The 24,661-nt window shown below is 51.9% G+C and overlaps 4 protein-coding genes across 18 annotated transcripts in view; 2 read left to right on the top strand and 2 right to left on the bottom strand.

Annotated features, from left to right (window-relative positions):
* The window catches only part of RHBDF1 (rhomboid 5 homolog 1), a 43,180-nt gene extending 29,369 nt beyond the window's left edge, over positions 1–13,811 (top strand). For 10 of the 13 annotated variants that reach the window (XM_085591783.1, XM_085591779.1, XM_085591778.1 and 7 more), the window contains 15 exons: positions 502–715; positions 2,341–2,547; positions 3,176–3,298; positions 3,461–3,621; positions 5,787–6,038; positions 7,240–7,351; positions 8,192–8,266; positions 8,817–8,978; positions 9,084–9,184; positions 9,815–9,878; positions 10,310–10,404; positions 11,298–11,373; positions 11,864–11,964; positions 12,208–12,361; positions 13,054–13,811. In XM_085591783.1, coding sequence (XP_085447909.1) covers positions 502–715; positions 2,341–2,547; positions 3,176–3,298; positions 3,461–3,621; positions 5,787–6,038; positions 7,240–7,351; positions 8,192–8,266; positions 8,817–8,978; positions 9,084–9,184; positions 9,815–9,878; positions 10,310–10,404; positions 11,298–11,373; positions 11,864–11,964; positions 12,208–12,361; positions 13,054–13,473 — 2,317 coding nt within the window. In that variant the 3' untranslated portion in view covers positions 13,474–13,811. The other 3 variants (XR_014958424.1, XM_085591780.1, XM_085591788.1) reach the window with 3 other exon arrangements.
* Positions 13,812–13,930: 119 nt separating this feature from the next.
* Positions 13,931–16,647, bottom strand: SNRNP25 (small nuclear ribonucleoprotein U11/U12 subunit 25). Of its 2 annotated transcripts, none has more exons than XM_021531217.3 (6): positions 16,512–16,647; positions 16,352–16,442; positions 16,177–16,282; positions 16,018–16,092; positions 14,954–15,016; positions 13,931–14,127 (listed from the first exon to the last, which is right to left on the bottom strand). In XM_021531217.3, exons 1-5 carry the CDS (start codon positions 16,635–16,637, stop codon positions 14,962–14,964), a joined length of 453 nt encoding a protein of 150 aa, XP_021386892.1. In that variant the 5' UTR covers positions 16,638–16,647; the 3' UTR covers positions 13,931–14,127; positions 14,954–14,961. The 2 variants fall into 2 exon arrangements, with proteins under 2 accessions (XP_021386892.1, XP_085447916.1); XM_085591790.1 differs by having other exon boundaries at positions 16,584–16,647.
* A 3-nt stretch (positions 16,648–16,650) lies between these two features.
* POLR3K (RNA polymerase III subunit K) lies at positions 16,651–17,238 on the top strand. The gene is made up of 3 exons (XM_021531218.4): positions 16,651–16,783; positions 16,884–16,971; positions 17,051–17,238. Exons 1-3 carry the CDS (start codon positions 16,673–16,675, stop codon positions 17,176–17,178), a joined length of 327 nt encoding a protein of 108 aa, XP_021386893.1. The 5' UTR covers positions 16,651–16,672; the 3' UTR covers positions 17,179–17,238.
* A 377-nt stretch (positions 17,239–17,615) lies between these two features.
* The window catches only part of GTF3C1 (general transcription factor IIIC subunit 1), a 40,090-nt gene continuing 33,044 nt past the window's right edge, over positions 17,616–24,661 (bottom strand). For both annotated transcript variants that reach the window (XM_021531211.4, XM_085591777.1), the window contains exons 33-37: positions 23,560–23,846; positions 22,376–23,045; positions 20,857–20,896; positions 19,691–19,883; positions 17,616–17,994 (exon numbers count right to left, since the gene is read on the bottom strand). In XM_021531211.4, coding sequence (XP_021386886.3) covers positions 17,773–17,994; positions 19,691–19,883; positions 20,857–20,896; positions 22,376–23,045; positions 23,560–23,846 — 1,412 coding nt within the window. In that variant the 3' untranslated portion in view covers positions 17,616–17,772. The remainder of the gene's footprint in view (positions 17,995–19,690; positions 19,884–20,856; positions 20,897–22,375; positions 23,046–23,559; positions 23,847–24,661) is intronic.

Genomic DNA, 24,661 nt, shown 5'->3' with positions numbered 1-24,661 from the left:
TTAGGGAGATTCTGGGAGTGTGGAGGGGAGGCTGGGAGAGAAGAGAGATTTCTGGTGGATTTTGGGACAAGTTACAGAGCTACAAAATGGTACAGTGTTACAATGGGGACCCAGAGCTGGCCTGAAGATGGTAAGTGTTTGCAATAGATGGTTTTTAAAGTAAAAAAACACCTTTCATCAAGTTATCTGAATTTCTGTACCATTTCTTTTCCTTTATTTTTAGAAAAACCCGGAACAAAGTGTCCTTTGCCCACAGTGAATATCTCCTGCCATTTTTCTTCTGTCTTAAGAGACAGAATGCTGTTGATGGTCAAACATTTCTGGCCAGCATCTGTCAGGTTGCTAAAACCAGTTGAGGACAAGCTGCGAGATGCTCCTTGGGAAAGAATCCTGTCTCTGAATTGGGGTGGGCTGGAAGTGACCACCAGGGCTTTGTCTTTTCACGTGCACAGTCCAAGCAAACATCCTTCTTCTTAGCCCTTGTCTGCTGGCATCTTTCAGAGGCACAGCAGACTGGTTTGGGGTGAGCAAAGACAGCGATGCCACGCAGAAATGGCAGAGGAAGAGCCTCCGGCACTGCAGCCTGCGCTACGGGAAGCTCAAGCCCCAGGTCATCCGGGAGATGGACCTGCCCAGCCAGGACAACATTTCTCTGACAAGCACAGAGACCCCTCCTCCTCTCTACGTGGGACCCTGCCAGCTGGGCATGCAGAAGGTGAGTAACCTGGGACAGAGGGACAGAGGGCAAGGCCGTCGCTGAGCTCCCTGCTCGGTGTCTTCAGCACTGACCTGTCTGTGGGCTGAGCTGTGCCTCAACACGTCTGGGCTCTGTGCTCAGACACTTCTCACGTCCCAGGTATGGTTTGGCAGCTCTCTCTCCAGCAGCCTCTCTCTGAGATCCCTCAGCTGTGCTGGTGGCTCGGAGCTGTGTTTGTCATGCTGTGGCTGTGGTCATCAGGGGTGTGCAGCATGACCAGCAGCTCTCAGCCCAGGCTTTCTGCTGCCATTTTGAAGGACAGAATTGTGTTGTACCCAGAGGAACCACTATGCTGGACCCAAATGTACAGTAGCAGGGGACATTTGCCCTGTCCCAGTCAGAATGCAGGCTGTAGCACAGCTACTGTCCCCATGGAAACCTGGTTGTGTTTTAGGACTTTGAAAAGTTGCATCAATGGTGCTACTGCTCTGCTTACGGGTCCTCAGAAGTGGTTTTGAGTGCCTGCAAAGGGCACCTGGGTTTGGTGCTGCCTCCTGCTCATTACCTTTAAGTGTGACCCAAGGGGGCAGGGTCCAGATGAGCACATCCAGTGACCAGAACTAATCACAATACCCAGCTCTTCCCACTGCTCCCCTCAGTGACACTAATTGGTGTGGCTGATGGCTGTGCTTTGGTGAGCACTGCTGGGTGACTGGGAAACCAATTCCTTCCAAAGCAGGTCAGTCTGTGACCTGCAGCCTGGTGGCATCACTAAAGCAGAGGAGAGTGTAGTGCATTTTTCAGTCACATTTTGCCTTGTCTTATTTTCTGTTAAATGGCTTGCACCTAATCTTTGGTCACAGGAGACTTAGAAATATTGTTGAGCTGTTTGTGGGCTACGTTAAATCAGAGCGTGGTGTCAGTAGGTGTGAGCCCATTAAGCTTCCTGTTGAGTGTGCAACTGTAGATTAAAAAAGCTTGTAAAACCTTGGGGATAAAGCACAGAGGTCTTATGGAAACCACAGCTGGGATGATGTAAGGACAGAGGCAAGGTTTGTAGCTGAAGGCAATGTTTTCATTACGTTGATTTGTATGTTTGGAATAAGTGAGAGCACTGGCCTGAGGAGTCCCAAAGAAGGGCTTGCAGCTCCTGGAAGCTTGCCTGCTTTATCCAGCTGTTAAATTTAATTAATGGAAGCAGATGTAAATATACAGTAAAGCTTCAACAGGATAACAGGAAACTGCTTAAGTCCTGGGCTGTCCAGTATCAGGAAGGAAACTAGCTGAAGAAAGAACATTTCTGTTTTCAGGGATTTCTCAAACTCCTATTTAGGCAGCACGTTCTCTGACTGCTGAGCTCATTAGCATGGGAGACAATGAAACCAAGAGCTTAGGAAGGGCTGGAGGAGGTTTGGAGTCTTATGTGAGATACTGGTACAGACCGGTTGACAATAGTCAAAAGAGAAGAAAACCCAACAGGCTATTCCTTATCTCCCTATTGTAGAATTGCTTGTCGGTCCCTGCAGGCTGGTTCTTGGTCAATCCCAGGAGCCAGGCCCCTTTCATGGGCTCCAGAAGAGAGAGGAGGCTTGGTAGGAAAGGCTTTGGGGGTGGAAGGACTGATGGGCTGCTCCTCTTGGCAGATCATCGACCCCCTGGCGCGGGGGCGAGCGTTCCGGATGGCCGAGGACGCGGACGGCTGCAGCGTGCCCCACACGCCCATCACGCCCGGGGCCACCTCGCTCTGCTCCTTCAGCAGCTCCCGCTCGGGCTTCAACCGCCTCCCGCGGCGCCGCAAGCGCGAGTCCGTGGCCAAAATGAGCTTCCGAGCGGCCGCCGCGCTGGTGAAGGTACACGGCCCGCAGGGTCTCTGCCTGGGACACGGGGGCAAGGAGCCCCAGCAGAGGGGATGGGGAGGGGAGGGAATGAAGTCACCTCCTGGTGTGTTGCAGCCATGTCTACAGCAGGCAGGATTGGCAAGAAAGCGGGGATGGTGGTTCGGTTTTGGTGCGGGTCTTGCTTTTCTTTATTGGCCCGGGGACATTGACTCCCATGGCCAGCAGCCTCAGAGCATTCCAGCAGGTTTAGTTCAGCCTGTCTGGACCTTTGGGTGGTCCATGTGCACCTGGTAAGCAGCCAGGGAAGAGCAGAAATACCTGGCTCTTGCTGTACAAGTCTCTTTATCCTGCCCTGTGCCTGCTGTCCTGGGCTCAGTGATGGTTTTTGCTGTGTCCAGTGGCAGCCAGCACTGTGGTTTGGTCAGACACTTTGTACAATATGTGCTAGAGGAGCAAACCTGGAGGTGGGTGCTGTGGGTTGAGAAGTGGGGTGACAGCTGTGTCTCTCACCAGAAAGGTGTCACACATCACATCTGCTGTGCTCCATCCACAAGCATGAACCCAGCTCAGCTCTTGGGCTGGGGTGTGTTTGTGAGCTGAGGCTCTGGCAGTGCCCCCATGTCCCTGTCCCTGGCTGCAGGGCCGCTCTGTGAAGGACAGCACCCTGAGGAGGGCCCAGCGGCGCAGCTTCACCCCCGCCAGCTTCCTGGAGGAGGACACGGTGGATTTCCCAGATGAGCTCGACACTTCCTTCTTTGCTCGGGTGAGGGGCAGGTCCAGCGTGGTGCTGGCCCAGGAGCAGCGCAGGACTCTGGTTCTGGCAGGACCAGAGTGTGTTACAGAGAGCAGCACTGCTTTCTGCCAGGGCTGCTGTCTGAAATGGGATGTTGGCTGCTTCTGATGGGGCTGCTGTCTCTCTGCCCAGGAAGGAGTCCTTCATGAGGAGCTCTCTACGTACCCAGATGAAGTGTTCGAGTCACCATCAGAAGCTGCAATCAAAGATGCTGAGGTGAAACCTCCAGATCAGACAGATCTCACAGGAGGTGCTTTGGACAAAAATGAGCTTGAAAGAAGCCACTTACTACTGTGAGTATCTACATGGTAGCTGCCAAAGCCTAACACAGGGTAGCCAACCCATAACACAGGGTAGCCAACCCATTTGGAGTGGGGCCTCCTGCATGGAGGAAGCCAAGATCTGAGTGCTATGGGTGTTTGGTGCAGAGCTCAGAGCAGTGCAGTGATGGGTTTTCTTTAAATCCAGTTGAAGACCTCCTGCCCTAGCTACTCATGATGTGAAAGGTGACTCAGAGGCCAGTCACTCCAGCAACTTCCAGCTTCATACTAATGTGTTTCAGAGATTGTATCATACCTTGAGGAAGCAAAAGACACTTTAAATCAGCTGTGAGGATGCTGAGGGCCCAGCCTTTGGCTATGGAGAGCATGGCAAAGTGAGGAAGCTGTTGCCCTTGCCACAGTCACCAGTAACTGTTCTCATGCTCCAAGGAGCGGTGAAGCATTGCAGAGTGTCAAGCTGGGCTGCATTCCTCACTTGAAATGAGAGAAAGGTGTGGCACTGATGCTGAGAGCCCTACAAATATGTGGGTGGTGCTGTACTGTATGGCTGGATTTTTTCCACCTGAGTAACTGGTACTGAGTAATTGCTCTGTGCTGCTTCCGAGTCAGCTCACCCCAGCAGAGAGCTCTGCTGGGCGTGAACATGGAGCAGACAGGGAGGTCCTTGTTGTGGTTCTGCTGCTCTCAGCCCGTCTTGCTGTGTTGGCACTTTCCCTTCAAGTGTTTCCAAGAAGTTCACTGAGTTTAACATAAGGGGAAGCACAAGTGGTGGGAGTTTGTTGTCACTCCTCTGAGATGGTTTCAGTCTTCTTGGCTCCCTTTGGGTCTCCTTAAATAGTTTTATTTACTGAGGAAAATACATTTTTTTCACACTTGAGAGAGCTGTTATCAGAGTCACAGTTGGGTGTCCTTTCACGTGGTGAGGTGTTTGTTTGGGCATGGGGAGATTTCCAGCTGGAAACACTGGGAAGCAGCATGTCCGCCCCACAGAAATCCTGGGCAAGAGCAGGCTGCAGTGGAACCTGCACCTTCTGCTGCAGAAGGACTTCCCAAGGGGAAGCTGGGATATTCAAATGCATCCTCTGCAAGTGCAGTATGAAAACAGCTGAAGTTTCCAGCAGTGTTTTGTCTACGGAGGTTCAGATTCTCCCTTATGCTGTTGCTTGCCTGTATTTCAGAGCTGTCATGATCTCTCCAGATACTCCAGTCATCTTTCAGAAGAAAGGTTGTTGGCTGTTTTCTCTCAGCACTTCTGACAAGCACTGTCTTTGTGCAGAGTGAGACATTTGGGGGGCCAGAGGAGGTACACTGGACTAGAGCACATGTTGGGAGCATGCCTCCTGCAGTGCCAGGCAATGAGGAGGGTGAAATGGGAGGGAGTTGGATTTTTTTGGTCAAGTCTGAGTGCTGCAGATGTGACCTTCACACTGTCTAAGAGCAAGGAAATTCAAATGTAGCTGGATGTGATGGAAAAAGTAGGTATTATTCAGCAATAACCCGTGCAATGTTAATCAGATCTATTTTGACAAAAAGGCCTTATTTTAGCTCAGAATACTTGGGATTTTTATTCTGTTGTTGAAGCCTGTTGTTTTTATTCTGAAAAATGCACACATTGGTACAAATAAGGGAGGAATGGGAGAGAGACTGGGAGAGGTAGCTGGTACAGTTTGCAGCCTGTGACAGTGCTGCTTTCTTGGTCTGGGAAGCTGCTCAGATTCATTTTTGTCCAGTTTGCCAGTCCAGTCACATTGAAATGACATTGAAAGGTGGGTATTTCCACTGCTGGGCTAAACTCCACTTCCATTTCATAGCAGAGGGCAGATAAGAGGATTGAAGTAGCGGAGGAAGTAGACATGCCTGAGGCTGCAGAGGTGCCTGTTTCAGCCTCCCTGTTTCAGCCTGTTGCTGAAACACTTTAAAGCCTCGAAAGCTCCGCAGTGGTGGGGCTTAGTTTGGCACAGCAGTCTTATGCCACGCTCTGTGTGTTTGCTGTGCTTTCTGCCACTTCTGTGCTTTCCTTTCCTGGCCCTGTGTAAACCCTTTGAAGTACAGCTCCCACTTCAGGGCACCTTGTCTGCCACCAGCCCAGGGCGGGTGGGACAGGCAGAGGCTCTGCTGCCACCAAAGGCCACGGGAAGGCTGATTGATCCCTGCTGCTGTCCTGAATTTGATTTCAGCCCCCTGGAGCGAGGCTGGCGGAAGCAGAAGGACGGGGCCCTGGCGCAGCCCAAGGTGCGCTTGCGGCAGGAGGTGGTGAGCGTGGGCCCGCAGAAGCGAGGCCAGCGCATCGCCGTGCCCGTGAGGAAGCTCTTTGCCAAGGAGAAGAGGCCCTACGGGCTGGGCATGGTGGGCAAGCTGACCAACAGGACGTACCGCAAGCGCATCGACAGCTACGTCAAACGGCAGATTGAGGACATGGATGACCACAGGTGAGAGCTGTGGGAATCCAGGGCATCCCTCTGGCTGCCCTGGAGGGTCTGGGACCCTGGCAGGGGGTCAGAAACCCCCCTGGACAGAGCCCCCAGAGACACTGTCTGTGATCTCTGTCCATGCAAAAGAGTTTTCAATCTTACAGGATCAATTACCAGCTCTGAGTGTTTGATATAAGTAATAATTAAGTGTGGCACAGGTGCAAAAATAAAATTTTAGGATTCTAGATAAGGGGTTCAAAGGGGACAAAATGGAGGAAATTGGGTGTGCCTTGTCCTTTTTCTCCTTCTTCATGCCCTCCATGTTTCACTGCAGTGGTGGCATCTTTCTGTTGGTTCAGGCTGGGAATGCACTGTTCAAAGTGGGTGACAGATATTGGCAGGTTATTGTAAATACAGCCCAGGTAGTTTCTGGTATTTAATGTTTGTAACATCCCACTGAGGGCAGAGCCCCACACGCTGCCCTGCAGGACAGAGCTGGGCAGGGCAGCAGAACATGTTAGAGATAAACAGAATAAACACCCTTGAAACCAGCACAGACCAATTATGGCTTCTGCTTTGGCAGCGGGGCTGACAGACAGAGACTTTCTACAATCTCGGAATCATCAATACCCCAGATTCTGATAAGAGCTGTGCTCAGAGGGTTCCCCATGAGCTGCTGAGTGCAGGATTGCTGCTGGCCCTCGAGCACTCGGGTCACTGGGTGCTGCTGAGCCCCCCATGCTTGTCCCTTGGAGTGCAGAGCAGCGTGTTTGTGTCACCATGCGCTGGGACCTCACCCAGCTCCTCATGGTGTGTCTGTGTCTCTGCTGCCTGGAGGAACTGCAGGTCTCTGTGCCACCACCACTGTCCTGTGGTGAACAGCAGGGCTCAGCTATCCCTGCCTCTGGTCACTCCCCTGGAGTCATTATTTCAGAAACACAGCACAGTTTAGTGTCAGGCTTTGGTTTTCCCATGGATGTTTCCTTGGGAAAGGGTGGTTGTCCAGGGTAATGGGAGAGTCAGATTAAACAGGTTCTGTCTTCAGCAAGACCTTAGGTCATTGCCTCCTGTCCTGTGCACTCCTAGGTGATCCTGGTCATGTACCCCAGATTTTGGTGAGGTTTCTGGAGGAAAACAGCAGCTTTTCCCCTCTGTTCTGTTAGCAGATGTAATATGCCTGTGTTTCTGCCTCTGATCCTTTCCCCTTCCCTCCATGCAGGCCTTTCTTCACTTACTGGGTCACCTTTGTGCATTCACTCATCACCATCCTCGCTGTGTGCATCTACGGCATCGCCCCTGTGGGGTTCTCACAGCATGAGACTGTTGATTCAGTAAGTGAATCTCCCAACGTGCCTGGAGTGTGATTGAGTTCAGCCCTCAGCTGTTGTGTCACAGCATTCTGGCTCCTTGCCTCCTGGCTGGCTGCCTGCTGTCCAGCCTGGGGGGCTGCCTGGAGGGTCTCTGGGAGCCCCCACACCACCTTCTCTCCCTCCTGCAGCCACAGTGCTCCTGATGTCAGATTATATCTGACACGAAGCACGGTGGCTGTGCTGGCAGCACTTCCAAACAGCTTGTTCCTCTCCGGGTGGAGACCAGAAGGATGATCATGGCAGGGAAATACTTCAAACCTGAGCTAAGTTTTTGCAACAGTTGCAGGATTTTGCTTCTGCCAGGGGCAAAACTGACTTGTCTGACTTTGGGAGCTGATTTGAAGCTGTTTGTAGCCTTCCCACACATTGTTAAAGGTTTCTGGGATACAGGTATCTCTACAGCCATGTCCCTGCTCCATGCAGGAGATGCCCTGGGGAGCTTCTCAGCTGCATATCTGACAGCTTTCAGAGCACCTGCCTGTGGGTGCTGCCTGTGCTGCTCAGCTCTGTGGAGCTTTGTGCAGGTTAAGGCCACTCAAGGGTTTCAGGCCCTGGGATTTCTTGAAAGCTGAAGTAGCCAGAGATAGACATTTTGAATAAAACCTCAACATGAAGGTGCACACACCTTGATGGGGGTTTGCATGTGATCCTGCAAAAAGCCAGATGGAGAGAGCTGTGGGCCCTGTCATTGGCTGTGGGGGTTCCTGTTCATCCTGGGGGCTGTTTTCACCAGTCCCTGCTGCTTGCCCTGCTGACCCTGGGGGCTGGAGCTTACAGGGCCCTTGCTTTCTCTCCTTGTAGGTCTTACGAAACAGAGGGGTTTATGAAAATGTCAAATATGTTCAGCAGGAAAACTTCTGGATCGGCCCCAGCTCAGTGAGTGCTGCTGGTGGGACTGTTAGTGGGTGGATGGGGACTGTGTGCTGCAGCTGTGCCACCCCATGGACCAGAGCCCTCTGCTGCTTGTAGCTCAGGGATCTGCTGTCACTGTCAGGGAGCAGCAGTGCTCCCAGCCCCAACTACGCTGCAGATTGGGGTGCCTGGAGGTTAAGATGGACCTTGGCTTCCCTGCTTTGCACCCTGTTCTACAAAGACAAGCACGGGGTTAGAAAAAATGCGGGAGTTGTATGGTGTGTGACAGCTTTCCTGCTGCCATTCCCCCTGGGAAAGACAAAAGTGAAGAGGAAATGTCACACAGTTTTCTTTTCCAGCCATAGTGCTGGCCTTTCTGGGGCTGTGGGCAAAGAAATCCCTGAACTTTTGTTCTGGACCTGTCTCCAAAGCAGATATGGAGAATGTCCATGGTGTGTGTTGGGACTTGTCGCTGGCCCTTGAGTCTGGATAGGGGTACCCCTAGCAGCTCCCCCAGCCTGCTCTGCCCAGGCAGTCGTTGCCTTGGCTGAGCTGAGTGTTCCATCTCTGCCAGGAGGCCCTGATCCACCTGGGGGCCAAGTTCTCCCCGTGCATGAGGCAGGACCAGCAGGTGCACAGCTTCATCAGCGCCAAGCGGGAGAAGGAGAAGCACTCGGCGTGCTGCGTGCGCAACGACAAGTCCGGCTGCGTGCAGACCTCGGAGGAGGAGTGCTCAGTGAGTGCCGTGGCCCTTCTCCTGCCAGCCCTGCAGCTTCAGGGCCACTTCTGCTGATGCTTCTTTCCCTGGGCTTTGTGGTGACACCTCTCCTCTCTCCTGCAGTCCACGCTGGCCGTGTGGGTGAAGTGGCCCCATCACCCCAGCACACCGATGCTGGCAGGGAACAAGAGGCAATTTGGCTCTGTTTGTCATCAGGACCCCAGGTAGGTCCTGCCTGGCCCAGCTGCCATCCTCGGGGGGACAGGGCTGCTGTACAGTCAGTCCCAGGCCAGTGGATTGCTGGATGAGGCAGCAGGAGCTCTGGAGGGGTGTGGGGCAGTAATGTCCCTACACTGCAAGAGAGGCTGATGCAGGGTGTGATCATATTTCTCCTCACCTCTGGTCTCTGTTGTGGGCTGCCTGTTGTGAGCTGTGGGTGCCTTCCTCATCCCTCTCCCCCTCTTCACCTGCTCCCTGGCCAATTCCCTGCAGCAGTCACAAGCCTAGTACACCTCTGTCCAGGAGCCCAGCCAGCTGCTGGCTGCCCTGGCACAGTCACTGTGGGCTGATGTAGAGCTGAAACCATCTGAATTCCTGCCCTTGGGGTGTGTCCACCTGGAAGAGATCCAGTTCGTTGCTGGGCAGCTGTGTGCTCTCTGCCTTTGTGATCTCTGCTGGAAGGAGGCTGAGGCATGGCCAGCATGGCCTCGGCTGGTCTGGTCTGGTGTGTCAGTGTCACCATGCAGGGACACAGGGAGCTGTGGAATGGCAGCATGGGCACAGGCAGAGTGTGGAAATCCCACCTGGAGGTGGGGAAGGTGTTCCTCAGGCTGATGTGTGCTTTGTTGCTGCAGGGTGTGTGAGCAGCCAGCCTCGATGGAGCCCCACGAGTGGCCAGATGACATCACCAAGTGGCCGGTGAGCATGGCCAGAGGCACAGGGCGTGCAGGGCAGCTGAGTGTGGCATTTGCATCCCACTGTGCAGAGCCTCAGCTGTGCTGGTGGGAGGGCAGGGCCTCTGGTGCAGCTTCTGCTGCTTGTCACAAACACCAGCTCAGGGCAGCTGTGCTCTGCCCAGCCAAGGCTCAAAGCCCTCCAACAACAAAAGTTGTCCTGTGCCAGCTAAAGCCCTGGATCCTGTCAGGGTAACAGGGAGATGGGAACAACTCAGCCTCGGGCTGGAGAGGAGGTGTCAACTGATGCTCAGGCAGATGCAGTATCAGGCACCATCCTGCTGTCAGAGGGAGCTGTGTCTGGGATCTGGCTTCTTCCCAAGGGGCTGTTTTGATTTTACCCAGCCAGCAAGCAAAGCTGTGGCTGTCTGACTGCAGCCTGTTGTTGTTTTCCAGATCTGCACAAAAAACAGTGCTGGGAATTACACCAACCACCTCCACATGGACTGTGTGATTACAGGCCGGCCCTGCTGCATTGGGACCAAGGGAAGGTAGTGAGTTTTACCTGTCTGCAGGGGCTGGGTGTTGGGGTGAGACACAGGGCCTTTTCAGGTTGTAGACCCAGCCATTTGCCCTCTTTGTCCTTTCCACACACCGCCCAGAGCCCTGCTGGGAAGGGGAGTTGGACAAAGAGCCATGACAGGTCTCCCAGATGGAGCAGCAGTTAAGAGCCAGCCTGAGGCTGGCCCAGCAGGGTATCTCACTCAACTGGTTCTGCAGTATGGAGGGATTTGGAGGAATTGAACAATTCTGCTGGGAATTCCTTCACTTTTCCTTAGGAGTGGCCAGCTTCTTCCTGACAGGCTTCATTGTCCCCAGCCTGCAGTCCCTGGGCACTCAAAAGAGATGCCAGGAAATAGCCCACTCTGGGTTTCCAAAAGAAGAAGACGCTGTTTTTCTGATGTTATCCCTGAGCTTGAGTAGTCACACAGTGCTTGGGCTTGGCTTTCCCTGCTAGGGAGAAAAATGTGTGTTGCCCCAAGGAGTTTCTCTGTCCCTGAAGGTCATGACCGGGATACTCTTGACATAGCCCTCCCCTTCCCCTCTGCCGGCTGCGGAGGCACAAGACTCCCCCAGTCTGAGACACAGCTTCCACAGGCTCTGGTGGCTCTTCCCAGCTCTAAACAGCAGCTTTAGGACCTGCCTTGGAGTCCTGGCATGCAAGTCTGTGGAGCTTCCCTGGAGGAGAGAAGCAGGAGGGGTGTGTCAAGAGGCACTGGGCTCAAATGGAAATGTGTTCATGCCTTTGCTGAGACACTAGAGCATGTCAGGGGCAGCTGAAGGCATCAGTTCTCATGGATGGGATGAGAAAAGCAGTGGGTGGCCTGGGAGGGCACAGGAATGATCCATTGTGCTTTCCATGTGCGACTTGTGCCTCCTGCAGGTGTGAAATTACCTCCCGGGAGTATTGTGAATTCATGCGGGGATATTTCCATGAGGAGGCAACGCTCTGCTCTCAGGTAAGGGTGCAGCTGGGGGGCTGCATGGCTGCCCTTCTCCCTGCAGGTGCCCTCAGCAGCTTGGCAGGATCTGGGGTGGCAGTGCTGCAGATTAGGTGGGAATCCTGTGTCCTGTCCCACCTTGAGCCCGCAGGATGCTGCTGCTCCTGGCTGGGGTGGCAGAGGTGGCTGCATTTGTCCCCCTCTGGGGGCCAGTTTGGGACTTGGGCTGGCAGCTGTGAAAGGCCAGCACGGGACCACTGTGAAAGCAGTGGCTGAAGGATCCACAGTCTGCTCTGTGGGCAAGCAGATGCCTCAGCTCTGGGTGCTGGGGTGAAAAATGAGGGCTTAAAACTGCCGCAGGGAAGGGATGGGGTTGTGTAAATCTGTGTTGGAGACAAAGCCTGGTACTTGGTTCAACAGCGAAGTTGGGGGGGAGCCCCTCTTCCAGAGCTATCTGCAGTGTGCCCTGGGCTTGGAGGACCCCTCTCAACACCCACTTCTGCCCTAGGTGCACTGCATGGATGATGTCTGTGGGCTCCTTCCTTTCCTAAATCCAGAAGTCCCTGACCAGTTCTACCGCCTCTGGCTCTCTCTTTTCCTCCACGCTGGGTAAGCAGAGGTGTAAAACTTCCCCTATGGGGGTGGAGGCACCCTCAGCCCAGGGACTGCTGTGAGGGTTGTGGCTGTCCCTCGTGGGGACACAGGGATCTGAGCTGTGCTGTCCCCCAAGGTTTGGGATGAGCAGCATGGGTAAGGCCAGACAGGAACTCTGAGCAAGGCTGGGGACAGAATATGAGCACAGGGGTAACTTCAGTGGCTGCTGCTTCAGCTCCTGTACTCTGCACTTGGCAGGATCCTGCACTGTCTGGTTTCAGTCTGTTTCCAAATGACGATCCTGCGGGACCTAGAGAAGCTGGCAGGATGGCACCGCATCTCTATCATCTACCTTCTCAGTGGCATCACTGGGAACCTTGCCAGTGCAATATTTCTACCCTACAGAGCAGAGGTGGGTCTCCTGCAGCCCAGGTAACCTGCCCTGAGCACAACCCTTCTCTACATGCCTGTGCCTCTGTGGCTGAGGCAGAGCGAGCAGAGCTGGGCTCACCAGTGCAGCCTTGGCACTGCAGCTCAAGGATGGCAGCACACCATCATTCAGCTGCTGAGCAGCAACATCCCGGGGTACCAGGGGCTTTGCAAGTGGCTGGCCTGGCTGGCTGCAGGAAAAAGGCTGCTTCTCATAACAGATGGGGGACTGTCCAGCCATGGGGTGAGAGGGGCCCCAGGCAGGCTCGGAATCAAGTGTGGTGTCAGCAGCCTCCGCCTGAGAGTGGCAAAGAGCAGAGCTCACCCTGCCCACAGGAGACTGCATGGCTGGACCTGCAGGAGCCTTCCAGCTCCTAAGGAAAACTACAGGGTGGGTGGGGCAAGCCAGGAGATTGCCTTCAAGGGCTACTCCCCTCTGGCAGCTTGAACAAGATCTGCCCTCCTTAGTCTGTTCTGGCCTCACACCTTGATCCTAAATCCACACCTTGATCCCTTTACTCCCAGCACCCCATTATATGGATGAAGTTGGAGAGTCTCTTTGCCAAGAACCACTGAACAGGATTTGAGTAAGAAGCAACGAATTCCTGGAGCTGGCTGCAGAGGCCAGGAACGTGGCATGAGCCTGACATTATCTGTAATGCTCTTCTTCTGCAGGTTGGCCCTGCAGGATCCCAATTTGGAATTCTGGCCTGTCTCTTTGTGGAGCTCTTCCAGAGTTGGCAAATCCTGGCACGCCCATGGAGGGCTTTCTTCAAGCTGCTGGCTGTGGTGCTCTTTCTTTTTGCCTTTGGCCTCCTGCCTTGGATCGATAATTTCGCTCACATTTCAGGATTTATCAGTGGTTTCTTCCTCTCCTTTGCCTTCCTGCCCTACATTAGCTTTGGGAAGTTTGATTTATATAGGAAACGATGCCAAATTATAGTTTTCCAGCTCATCTTCATCGCACTCTTCTCAGGACTGGTGATTCTGTTCTATTTCTACCCCATCAAGTGCGAGTGGTGCGAGTTCCTCACTTGTATACCCTTCACAGACAAATTCTGCGAGAAATACGACCTGGATGCACAGCTCCACTGACAGCAAAGACTGGCTTCTCGAGCAGGCCCTGGAGATGGACTGTCTTTGCATTTGCTGTGCCAGTTCCATGGGGACAAAGCCTCTAATCCAATGACACTTCTAACCCTGCCCGTGGTTAATTTAAACTGTCTCCTTAGCACTTGGCAGGCATGGTTTGCCTTATCTCAGAAGACTCTGAAAAACAGAACATTTGTGCCTTGTTCAATTGTATTGAACCTTTTCTGCTGCCATTATTTTTATTACACTAGTTTCAATACTACATTTTTAACCAGAGTTGTTTACTACTGCTGAGGTGGTGATTAAACAGTGAGGTAGCGTTTTAGCTACTGTGAATTGTTCTGAGTAGTCTGTGCCTACCTTTGTTACTTAATCTCACTCCTGCTGTTTTATGTACCCTGTGGAGCACCCAAACCAGCCAGATACACATCTGCAGCTGGAAATAAGGGCCTGAAAAACCTCAGAAAACTAGAGGATCTCTTTAATCCCTGCAACCCACATACAGCTCAGAGGCAAACACCACAAAGAGCAACTGTAAAAAACGTGAGAATGTCCAGTCAATGGAGTTTGTTCCTCTTTGAAGTGTGACAGCCTTTTCCTCCAGGAAGTTGCTTAATCCACAGTCTGGTCTTGGTAGGGCTGGATTCTCTGCTCTCTCTGTTTAAGAAAGAAAATATTTGTCAGTGACAATAATTATTGCATGCTGATCTTTTCTCACCACGCTGCCATGATGGCCCAGGAGAGACCAGCCAGTGCCAGAGGTGACTGCTGGTCACAAGCACCCTGGAGCAGGTGGCTGTTGTTAGGGCGCACATTTTATTACACTGGATCTTGAAAATATGGCAGTGTTGAAAGAAGAATAAAAGGTAACTGCGGTCAAAAAGGAACAGTTTTTAACCCAGCTGCCTGGAGCAGCAAAACAACAAAAGGCTTTGGACAAGCTGCTCTTACTCGTTCTTCAGCCACTGTGACTGTTTCTAAAAGCATAATTTAAAACTTAGTAAGCCTGAGAGTCTTGGCCACATCTTGTGTTTGTGAGCACAGCTTTCTCAAAATAGCAGTATTAATACCAGAATTATGTCTGCATGAGTTAGAAACCCAGCCATGCTCCTGACAATGATTTCCAGACATTTAAAAAGCCTAAAAGAAAGCAAGGTCCTAGAAGCAATCACAGCAGCAAAAGAACACTGTGTTTAATGAGTCTCAAGACAATGTAGAAGCAGATTGAGAATCTAAACATAAAGTCAGCTATTCCTGCTGCTGCTCCCAGTTTATGTTACCTGAAATAGCTGAATTATCATTCCCTGCCCTGAGAATAGCACAAACAACACTACCAGGATCTGGAAACAGGCACCAGCCCCGTGCAGGCATTCAGAAATACTCTGCCAGCCAGCAGAGAGCAGCAGCATCAGCTCTGAGCCTCAACACCATGGCCTGGGGAAGATGAGGAACTGGGAGCTCTTAATGGACATCTGGGACTCACCCCACAGGTTACTTCCGAAGCTTCTTTATGAAGCTGACCTCATCCCGGTTCCTGATGCCATACCTGAACACAGAGTTATGCTGTTAATGCCAGCTTCCCAGGAAAAACAACCTGTAAAACCCTATAGCTTCATCTTTCCCAGGGACATAGGGACTCCTACAATCCCATGTTGTGCTCTACTAGAGGACACATTAAAATTCTCACTTGTGTATGTGGGATGTGCTGCCAGCACTGAAGGATCTGCTCATCTGCCTTTAAGTGCAACGACCCCTTAAACGCAACATCTGTCACCCAGGCTCACTCTTCCAAGGACAGCTTTGATTAGGGCTGTCTTGCTGAATTTTTAGTACTTCAGACCACCTTTTCTCGCTGGTCTGCAACAGGCTGGCAGACCCAGCACTGCAGGGAAGTGCCTTATTCTACCTCGCCTCAAGAATGGGCAGGGAAACATGGGAATCACCTGTCAGCGTTGTTACCAGAGTGTCTGAGAGGTGGCTGAGCAGCCCCAAAGATCAACACCCATCCTTGGGTTTCCTCTTTGCTTGGCATTCATCATAGAATCACAGAATGTTACAGGGTTGGAGTGGACCTTACAGAGCATCCAGTGTCAACATCCCTGCCATGGACAGGACACCTCTCACTAGGCCAGGTTCCTCAAAGCCTTATCTAACCTGGCCTTGACCACTGCCAAGGCTGGGGCATCCACAGCCTCCCTGTTCCTGTTCCCTGCTCTTTCCTATCCTACATCAATATCTGTGCCGAGCTGAGTAACTGTAACCATCTGCAGGAGCTTGGGAGGGATGGCCAAGGGTTCTGTGGGGTGCCTTGCACTGGCTGAACCAGCACAGGATGGTGCTGGCTGAGGATGAGGAACCCCCCAGGGCCAGCCTGTCCTGCAGAGAGCCTCTCAGTCTTCCTGTCCCGCTTCTGTGGTCAGTGCTGTCCCACCTTTCCTGGCAATGTCCACTACAGGACCCGTGATCCAGGGCACAACCTCCCAGCTCAGCCCTGCCCGTGGGGACGCTGCGTGGGCCCCTCACCCCCAGCGCTGACTCGTAACTCACTCTCTCAGCTTCTTCCTGTCATCCGCCAGCTTCTCTCCATTGTACGTGAGGTGGTACGTCCTCCAGATGTACCTCCTGCGGGAAAAGCGCTCAGGGGCAGCCGCGGGAGCGGCGCCGGGCTGGGGCGCGCTCCCGAGCCGCCCGCCCGGCCCCGCTCACCAGCTGAGGTGCTGGACACCGCCCTGCCGGGCCTGCCTCAGCTGGATGTGCCGCCGCAGCGCCTTCTTCAGCTCCAGCACCGAGGCGTTCTGCACCACCACCACGGCTGCGGGCGGGAGAGCCGCGTCAGGCGCGCCCCGCCGGCCCCGCCCGCCCCGCCCGGCCCCGCACGCACGCACGGTCTCGCCGTCCGCCTTGCACACCCGCACCGTCATGGCCTGCCCGTACTCCAGGGCCACCTGCGAGCCGATCTCCTCCGCCGTCACCTGCGGGCGAGGGACGCGGCCGTGAGCCCAGCCCAGCCGCGCCGGCCCGGCCCCGCGCCCCGGGCGCACCTGCGGGGGGAGGTCGCAGAGCAGCGGGTCCTGCACCAGCCGCGCCAGCGCCGCCTGGAACAGCTCCAGCACCTCGGCGTGCGCCAGCTCCTCCGCCGGCTCCTCCGCCGGCCCCGCGGCCGCCATCGCCGGAAGGGGCGGGCGGCGCGGCGGAACCCGCGATGCTGCTCTTCTGCCCGGCCTGCGGGAACGTGCTGGTGGCCGAGGAGGGGCCGCGCTGCCACCGCTTCGCCTGCACCACCTGTCCCTACGTGCGCAACGTGACGCGGAAGGTACCGCGGCGGGGCGGCGCGGGGCGGGGGCCGCCGTGCCCCGGGCGCGGGGCTCGGGGCTCGGGGCTCGGGCTGAGCCGCTCCCGTGCCCGTCCCGCAGGTGACCAGCAGGAAGTACCCGCGGCTGAAGGAGGTGGACGATGTGCTGGGCGGCGCCGCGGCCTGGGAGAACGTGGACTCCACGGCAGGTAGGGCCGGGCCGAGGGGCGGCGCGGGGCTGGCTGGGCCCCGCCGCCCCTCACGGCCCCTCACGGCGCTTTCCCGCAGAGCCGTGCCCCAAGTGCGAGCACCCCCGCGCCTACTTCATGCAGATCCAGACGCGCTCGGCCGACGAGCCCATGACCACCTTCTACAAGTGCTGCAACCCGCAGTGCGGGCACCGCTGGCGGGACTGAGGGCCGGGGGAGCGGGTTTAGGATCGCTGCTGCTCCCGCAATAAACAGCGCTGCGGGCGAGCGAGCGGCTGCTGCGTGGTTGCTTTGGGCCGGGCAGGGAGGGCGAACAGGCTCCAGCACGGTGCTGTGCCCCCAACGCACACAGGGCAGGGTGATAAGGTCACACCGAGAAACCCGTGTTTGAACAGACAGGTGTGAAGGTAGCCGAGCTGAAGCACGGTGAGGAAACCCCCCACGCCTCAGCCCCGAGCACAGCACAGCAGGTAAAGCAGAGGGGAAGTGTAACCACTGTGCCCTTACAGAGAACCAAAAATAAAAAAAAGGGGCTTGGCTGTGACCTGTGAAAATCCTGTCAGTTAAAGCAGGAACTACAAACTACACACTGCAACCAGTTACTGATAAAAGGAGAATGTGCTTCAAGTAGGATCACATATTACTTGCGTTTTAACATCAAGCTTTATTCTCAGTTTTCAGAAGTAAAAACGATAAATAACTTAATAAAAACATGATGGAGCACAAATTGTAACATTTAATCTCCATGGACACTCCCTCCAACAGGCTAAGCCAATCTCCTATGACTCAGCTTTACCCCTTCTATCCAGGGATAATCTGCACCCATTTATTCCAATTCATGTCACAGGGGAACACTCTCCCCAGCCTGAGAGTACAGTCTATCGTGGGCTCATAGTAGATGGTTGGGCTTTCACTCAGTTTGGGATGCTGTAGTTGTTCTTCCACAACTGGCTGAGAAAACAGTGACACTGGGGATGGCTTTTTCATGTAGAATCGTCTGATGCAACCAAGAGTTTCCAGACCCTGCAAAAAAATTCATATATTTTAATATGCTGTGAATGCTGCTCTAGCTACATTGTTCTCAGAAATGTTGGACAATTTATGCCAAAAGTGGCTTCACTTGGGCCCCTGAGGAACCCCTGGCTACAACAAAAAGGTAAGAAGGATAAACAGCTTAATAAAACCATGCAAGCTCTGGCTATAGCTAGATAGGTCTAGTTTCTTTCAAGCACAGTGATTGATACACGGTTACTGACACAGAAGGTGCTTAGCAAGCAATGTCAACATTTAGGACCAGTTACAAAAAATCTAAGGCTCCTCTGGATGTCAATCCCAGACTTCTGTGCCAATCCTTGTTAATGGTTATTAGGTGTATGACAAGCTCTGTCTGTGGTTTCCAAACCAGTTCTTAGTGAATTTATTGGTGCAGAAGTTAGATTGAAGTTCTCCACTCTGTAAAATATAGAGGCAATTAACTGCTTGATTTTATGGGTTTGAATTCACATTGCCCAGGGATCCATACTGGAACATCCAGAACAGGATATGCACGACTGGCAACACTCCCAGCTTTCACTGTCACCACAGGGTACAAGCCCTGGGGAAGAAGTGGCACATGGACACTGGAAAATGGATTTCCAATTAGCAGGGAAGTCATGCTTTTGGGAAGGCCTGCAGGATTACTGATCTGATTCAGATTCTGATTTCTGTTCTTTTCCTATAAATATTCAAAGTTCCATTTCCAAAGCGGTGGCAACTGAATGTCAAAATGTGGGAGAAAAACGATGAGAAATTCAAAATTTTCTTGCCATCTTTTGTTTGACAATTAAGGACCTGTAGGCTGGTCAGAAGGTCCGATTGACACAATGTCTAGCACAGACACATTTCAGTTTGATTCTCATGGCAGATTACCCATCTAGAAGGGCTATAAGCAAAAAAAATTAAGAATATTTGGATTATCAGTGATGACTGGGGACTGGAACCAGAGGATCTTTAAGGTGGCTGATTTTTAAGGTGGTACTGATCTTTGGATCAACACCTGTCCTTGGGTTTCCTCTTTGCTTGGCATTCTTCACAGAATCACAGAATGTTACGGGGTTGGAATGGACCTTACAGACCATCCAGTCCCAATATCCCTTCCAACCAAAACTATTCCATGATCCTGTGATTACCACTGCATTAAACACTTGTTACAGTGAGCTCATGGGCACTCTTATTTCCCCTGTCCCTGGGACCCTGTGACTCTGATCAGATAACCCTGGACCCCTCCTTCCTGCCCCAATGGGGCTGGCGGAGAGCCAGGGAAGCCCATCTTGTCTAAAGTCTATATAGATCCCTGACATTTCCTGTTCTTTCTCTTTTGCCCCGCTCTCCATATGGACAACACAGAATAAAGAGAGCTGAGCCAACATATATTGGGTTAAGAGCCTCTTTTGGAAATCTTTGCCATCTCCTGATATTCCTCCCCTCACAGCCTCAGACCTCTGAGCTAGCCTGATATTCAGGGGGCTGTGCGAGGGGGGGAACGTCAAACACTCAATTTCATGGTGACAAGCCCCCACTCTTCAGCAAGTCCCCGGCCTTCCACCTCCCTGTACATCCATTTAGGAGCAAGCTCTGACATCAGTGACAGCACGGGTACTGCAGCTCCCTGCTCCCTTGCTCTGGCTGTGCTGCCCTGCACTGGATGGGGCAGGCTGCTTTCCCGTTTCCCTGGCTGTACCTGCAGGATCTCCAGCACGGCCACGGGCTGCAGGACGCCGCTGTAGTGCTGCAGCAGCCCCGACTGCGGCACGCCCGGCTTGCTCATCACATGGTAGAGCACGGCCTCCATCATCCCCTTGCACACCGGCTGGTTCAGCTTCCCATCCACGATCCTCCACGGCCTCCCGATGAAGGAAACGTTCTCACAGGCCCTGCCAAAGACAGGGCAAACCCGGCTGTCAGGAATTCTTCGGGATCGGTTTCTCATCATTTCAATTTATGCCTTGTTGCCCTGATTCTTAAGATTTTCTAAAGCCTTCTGAGTTTACATTCTGTTAGAAAACTTTCTCACACAATTTTCTATAAACAACGTATTGTTTTGCATTCCTTCATGGGGTAGAAAAACCTTAATATACTAGTAGTTTGTCCAATGTCTTTGGAGAGGTGGCCCATTCACTCTCCAAACCACCGTCACCTTTGGAAAAGTATAAAAGTTGGAGTCAGAGAATAACCTTCTTCTTTACCTTGCAAATAGCAGTGGCTCACGTTGTGCTTTCACGTGTCCTATAGTGACACTGCCTAATAGAGGTTCTTACTGCATCCATTTTAACACAAGTGTAAATCCTGTGGCTGCTCTGAGCAAGGGCTGGTGCTGCTCTACCAAATCTGCATTTTTCACCCCTTTTAGCTCCATTACAAACCCAGCAGCTGCCCTGGCTGTACCTGGCTGTTCCCTCGATGAACAGGGAAGCTGTGTTTTGCATTAGCTCTAATATCCTCCAAAAGTTATCCAAGACCTGCACCACGCAGCAACAGTGCTTTGATGGGAAGCAAATTCCTCATTTTTAGCATTTTGGTGTCCAAAAGACAGTCCCTGCATGGAAATTCCCATTTCTCATACTGCAGTTCCTGGGCACCTGGAAGCTGGCACTGGGCTTATTTGTGCAGTAAAATCAGTTTTGGTCCTCTGATATTTGGAGCTTGTTGGTTTTTGGGTAAAAATATCTATCAGAGACATTTTTTCAGCATGCACAGGAGCACAAGGAACATTAACAGGAACAATGGAATGGGGTTTCTCCATCACTGCTCATCAGAGCATAAAACTGAGGTTTCCAAACCACTGCTTCCAGTACTCTTTTGGCAGTGGCAAACGTTTGGTATTCTGCAGACATTTCTGTTACTCACCGGTCCCTGGCTGCCTGGGAGACATCTGTCATGGAGCTTCCTGGAAAGAAAAGTACACATATATTCTAATTAACTCAATTCCTTATCTAATAGAAGTAGAGTTAAAGGTGGCCAAGCTGTGAAGCGCAAGAGCTTGCCAGGAAACCACAGCAGCAAACTATTCCACGTGCTGCTCTCAGTTTTGGGCTACCCTTCTGCCCTGTCTGCAGCACACTCCTCCCACAACCACATCTCTTTACTCAACCCCACTTTTTGTGGTTCTTTTCCCCAGTCCTAGCAGGTTTTATGATAAAACCCAGCAGGTTTTAATCCTAGAAGTCTGATGCTATGGTTGAACTGTGGTGATTGTATGGGCTGAAAGAACTGAGGTTCACAGAGAGCTGTGCAGGGTCTTAGTCTGGAACTCTCCCAGGGTCTGGGTAACCTAAAGCTCCTGGAAATCAGAGGGATCTGGGGCAGAGCTCCAAGGATCTGGAGATGTGAGTGCAAACTCAGGATTCCAGCAGGGCTCAGTTTCAAAGCAAAGGCTGTCTCTGCAACTCCCATTACATTATGTCATGGGTTTTAATTAGACTATTACTTAATGATGTATTCCTACCACACCCAGAGGGTAACAGCTTTGGCCTAAGCACATGTAAACATTCACTGGCCAGTGAGAACTCTGTGTTTGATAACAGAACTCCTGTTTTTTCCCTCCTATGCTACAAAAAAGTGAAGGATATTAAATCCAGGAAAGTACTTCAGTAGTTTAATTTAAGAACTGCTGAAGTCTCTTCTGTTTAGACAGCTCTGAGTGCATTTCCTGCAGGAAGGCTCCAGTTAAACAATCCCAAGCTGTGGGATGTTAGGGATCACCCTCTGGACCTGGGTACTGGCAGGGCTTGGCAAGGTACCACAGGAGCAGTGAGCTTGTGGTTCAAGTCTGAGATTAGAGCTCATAAAAACCAAACCAAAATTAAATCCCCCACAAACTACTAAATGTAAAGCTTGGCAAGAACTACTAGCTATTAGAAAACTGGCAGTAAAAAGGAAAGGAAAATGAAGTCCAATTGGGTTACAGATGAGGCTGTTAAATCTCACTGGCATGTGCTGTTTCCTGGGGAATGCTTTAATGAGTTTAGGACTTTCAGCCATGGACATTCCAGCTAAATGCACACCAGCAGTGCTGTGTTTTCTGGGCTTAGAGACACCTGACCTTTGGACTGAAGCCAGAGATGAGAAACTTTGGATCCAAATTATTCCTAAAAAGTTTAAGACATGGAAACAAGTTTCTAAGGAAAACATATTTCTGGACTAGTCATTCCAGCAAAAGGAACAGGAAGGATTATGTGAGGTATTTGAAAATTTGGAGATCTTCCATATAAATTAGTGTTATGCCAATTTATCTGTGAGAGAAGACAATCTCTCTGGTACAGCTGCATAAAGAATCTAGGATTTGCTTATAAAGTGGAGCTACTGGTTTGGGATCAACTGTTGATGAGCTGGTTTGTATTTTAGGGATGCAGAGGGTTCTCCATACCTTTAGAGACTCCTGGGTTCTCCTGGAAGTAGGAAAGATCATCCTGCTCACTGGCTGATTGTTCAGGGATAGAGATCTGCTTGCTGTGCTCAGTGCTGAGCTCATCGGTCTCTGCTTCGGGTTCTTTGTCCTCAGAACAAGATTTATCTTGCTCCTTGTAAGTGCCCACATCCACAGCCTCTGGAGCAGGCTCTGGGAGTTCAGCTGGGGGTTCAGCTGGGGGATCAGCTGGGAGCTCTAGGGAGCCTCCTCCTGCAGCTTCTTCACCCACAGTAACAGCTTCCTTCCTTGGGACAGGCTCAGAAGCAGCTGCATCCAAGTTGCTGCCATCTGCATGTGCCAGAGCAGGCTGTGCACCCTGGCAGAGGTGACTGTCACCCTGAAGGACGTCAGTCTTACATCTCTTCCTTGGGGGCTCATCATCACTGGCACACTGTATGTCTTTTCCCAGCTGCTCCTCCTCTCCCAGACATTCCTGTCCCTTCCCTGGCTCTGAGGGCAGTTGTTCCTGTGGCACATCTGGGAGAGCAGGGTCTGCCCCCGGCTGCTCAGCATCCTCTGCTTTCTTCAGGCACATTGAGCGTAGCAGCCAGGGCTTGGCAAACACTATTGCCACCAGTCTGACAGTGTGGCCTCCTACTTCTAAAACCTGCTGCATTTCAATGAGGTCCTGTAAAAAACATACAAAAAACCCACAACAAATTATCTCAGGAACTTTCACTGAGAAATGTCACTTTAACCCAGTGTCATGGGATTGCCATGATTTAACTGGCAGCAATGGAGGCGCAAAGTTTAACAGAATATTCAATTGTGCCTCCAACTGCACTGAAGTTGGAATCATGTTTTAGCCCTAAAGCTTCCTGAGATTACAGCATGTGATGTTTTTTTAGTTTAAAGTAAGTTAAAAATATAACTGGGAACAAGTACTTTGCTTCCAAAGGTTGATGTTAGCACCACTAGGTTTCTGAAACAGTTCATTCCTATCTTTGATTACATTCTGCTTTAATTTTTGTCCTTCCTAACTTTGAGGCAAGATTGCTGTCAGGTGTGGTGTTTCTCCTGCCTAACATAAATAAGTCTGTTCAATTTATAGTAGCTTTTGACAGCTTGGAAGCTCGTCCTGTTCAAGGGTATACTGAGCATGCAAACATTAATGTATGGAAAGCAGCTGGCTGTAAACCCACCTGGATGTACTGCTCCAAGCTCCTGCTGCGCTCAGCTTCCACCTGCTCATAGCTGCAGAAACGTTTGCTCAGCTCAGCTGTGCAAATCCCAAAGTGGGAAGTGGCCTCTATGGCCTCCCTGATCTCCAGAACAGCCGCCACGTCCCCGGGGCTGTACCTGTAACGCTCTGTACATTCCTGGAGAAACTTCTCCACCTCATAGTTTTCTTCCTGGATTTTTATCAGCCTGGTGAAAGTTTCAGGGAGGCAGGAGATGCCCACAGCCATGTGATCCAGCAGGGAAGGAGCTGCAAATAAACCATGGGAGTTTAAGCTGTGAAGCAGCAGTTACTGTGCAACATGCTACAGGAAGACAAACAGATTAGAGGTGTTCTAGACCAATTAAAAACAGAGCTCAGCTTTCCCTTTTCATTTTGCAGTTCCCTTTTTTCTTTCTGCCTTGAATATCTGTCTGAAAAGACCTGTAAAGAGGAGCAAACTGGTTTGCAAGGGCTCACCCTCCCAGCAAAAAGAATTACAGCTGGGAGGCAGTGAGCACCTAGAGGTGTTCTGTCTAACACTGGGTCAGCTCAGCTCTGAGTTAATGAGGGAATCCTCTCCTTTTTTTTGAAGAAGAAGGTCAAGTGAAAATTCTAGGGCAAGGAAATGCTTTAGAGGACACTTTTAATAAAAAAATCCACAGTAGAAAGCTGTTGGCCAGATATGGTTTGAACTCCCACTTGACAATGGTTCAACAAAGACAATTAGTTCAACAAAGCATCTCTGTGTTCAGTGACAGGCCCAGCACTGCTCCAAAGTGACCCTCTGTGCAGAGTATCCACAACTGAAGCCATGGAACCCCTATCTCAGTCCTGGCTGATGAGGGGGAAGCTCTGGCACTGCTTTTCCTGCTCTCTTCCCTTTTTCCTGCAGGCTGCTCCATACATTTGCCTCTGAAACTTTTGGGGCCAGGTAAAATGGGCTCAGCTGTAACGAGCAGTCAGCTCAGCACAGCTGGAGGGCATGAGAGGCAGCAGGAGAAAGAACTTCTGTTTTACCTCTGTCACAACAGCAATGGAAATGGGCAGGGGCAGCACTAGAGGATTTCAGCTGCAGAGCTCAA

Source organism: Lonchura striata, chromosome 14 (genome assembly GCF_050655825.1).
Source record: "Lonchura striata isolate lonStrDom1 chromosome 14, ASM5065582v1, whole genome shotgun sequence".
NCBI classification, from domain to species: Eukaryota; Metazoa; Chordata; class Aves; order Passeriformes; family Estrildidae; genus Lonchura; species Lonchura striata.
This window is presented reverse-complemented; position numbering and strand designations above follow the sequence as displayed.

What these genes read in the sequence shown, in the direction of transcription:
- SNRNP25 (XM_021531217.3), bottom strand. Translation starts at nt 16,637, where the DNA reads ATGGCGGCCGCGGGGCCGGCGGAGGAGCCGGCGGAGGAGCTGGCGCAC. An exon ending in GGCGGACGGCGAGACCGTGC is followed by an intron (nt 16,283 to 16,351) that starts GTGCGTGCGGGG and finishes TCCCGCCCGCAG; the next exon opens with CCGTGGTGGTGGTGCAGAAC. An exon ending in GGTGTCCAGCACCTCAGCTG is followed by an intron (nt 16,093 to 16,176) that starts GTGAGCGGGGCC and finishes CTTTTCCCGCAG; the next exon opens with GAGGTACATCTGGAGGACGT.
- POLR3K (XM_021531218.4), top strand. Translation starts at nt 16,673, where the DNA reads ATGCTGCTCTTCTGCCCGGCCTGCGGGAACGTGCTGGTGGCCGAGGAG. An exon ending in TGCGCAACGTGACGCGGAAG is followed by an intron (nt 16,784 to 16,883) that starts GTACCGCGGCGG and finishes CCCGTCCCGCAG; the next exon opens with GTGACCAGCAGGAAGTACCC. An exon ending in GAACGTGGACTCCACGGCAG is followed by an intron (nt 16,972 to 17,050) that starts GTAGGGCCGGGC and finishes GCTTTCCCGCAG; the next exon opens with AGCCGTGCCCCAAGTGCGAG.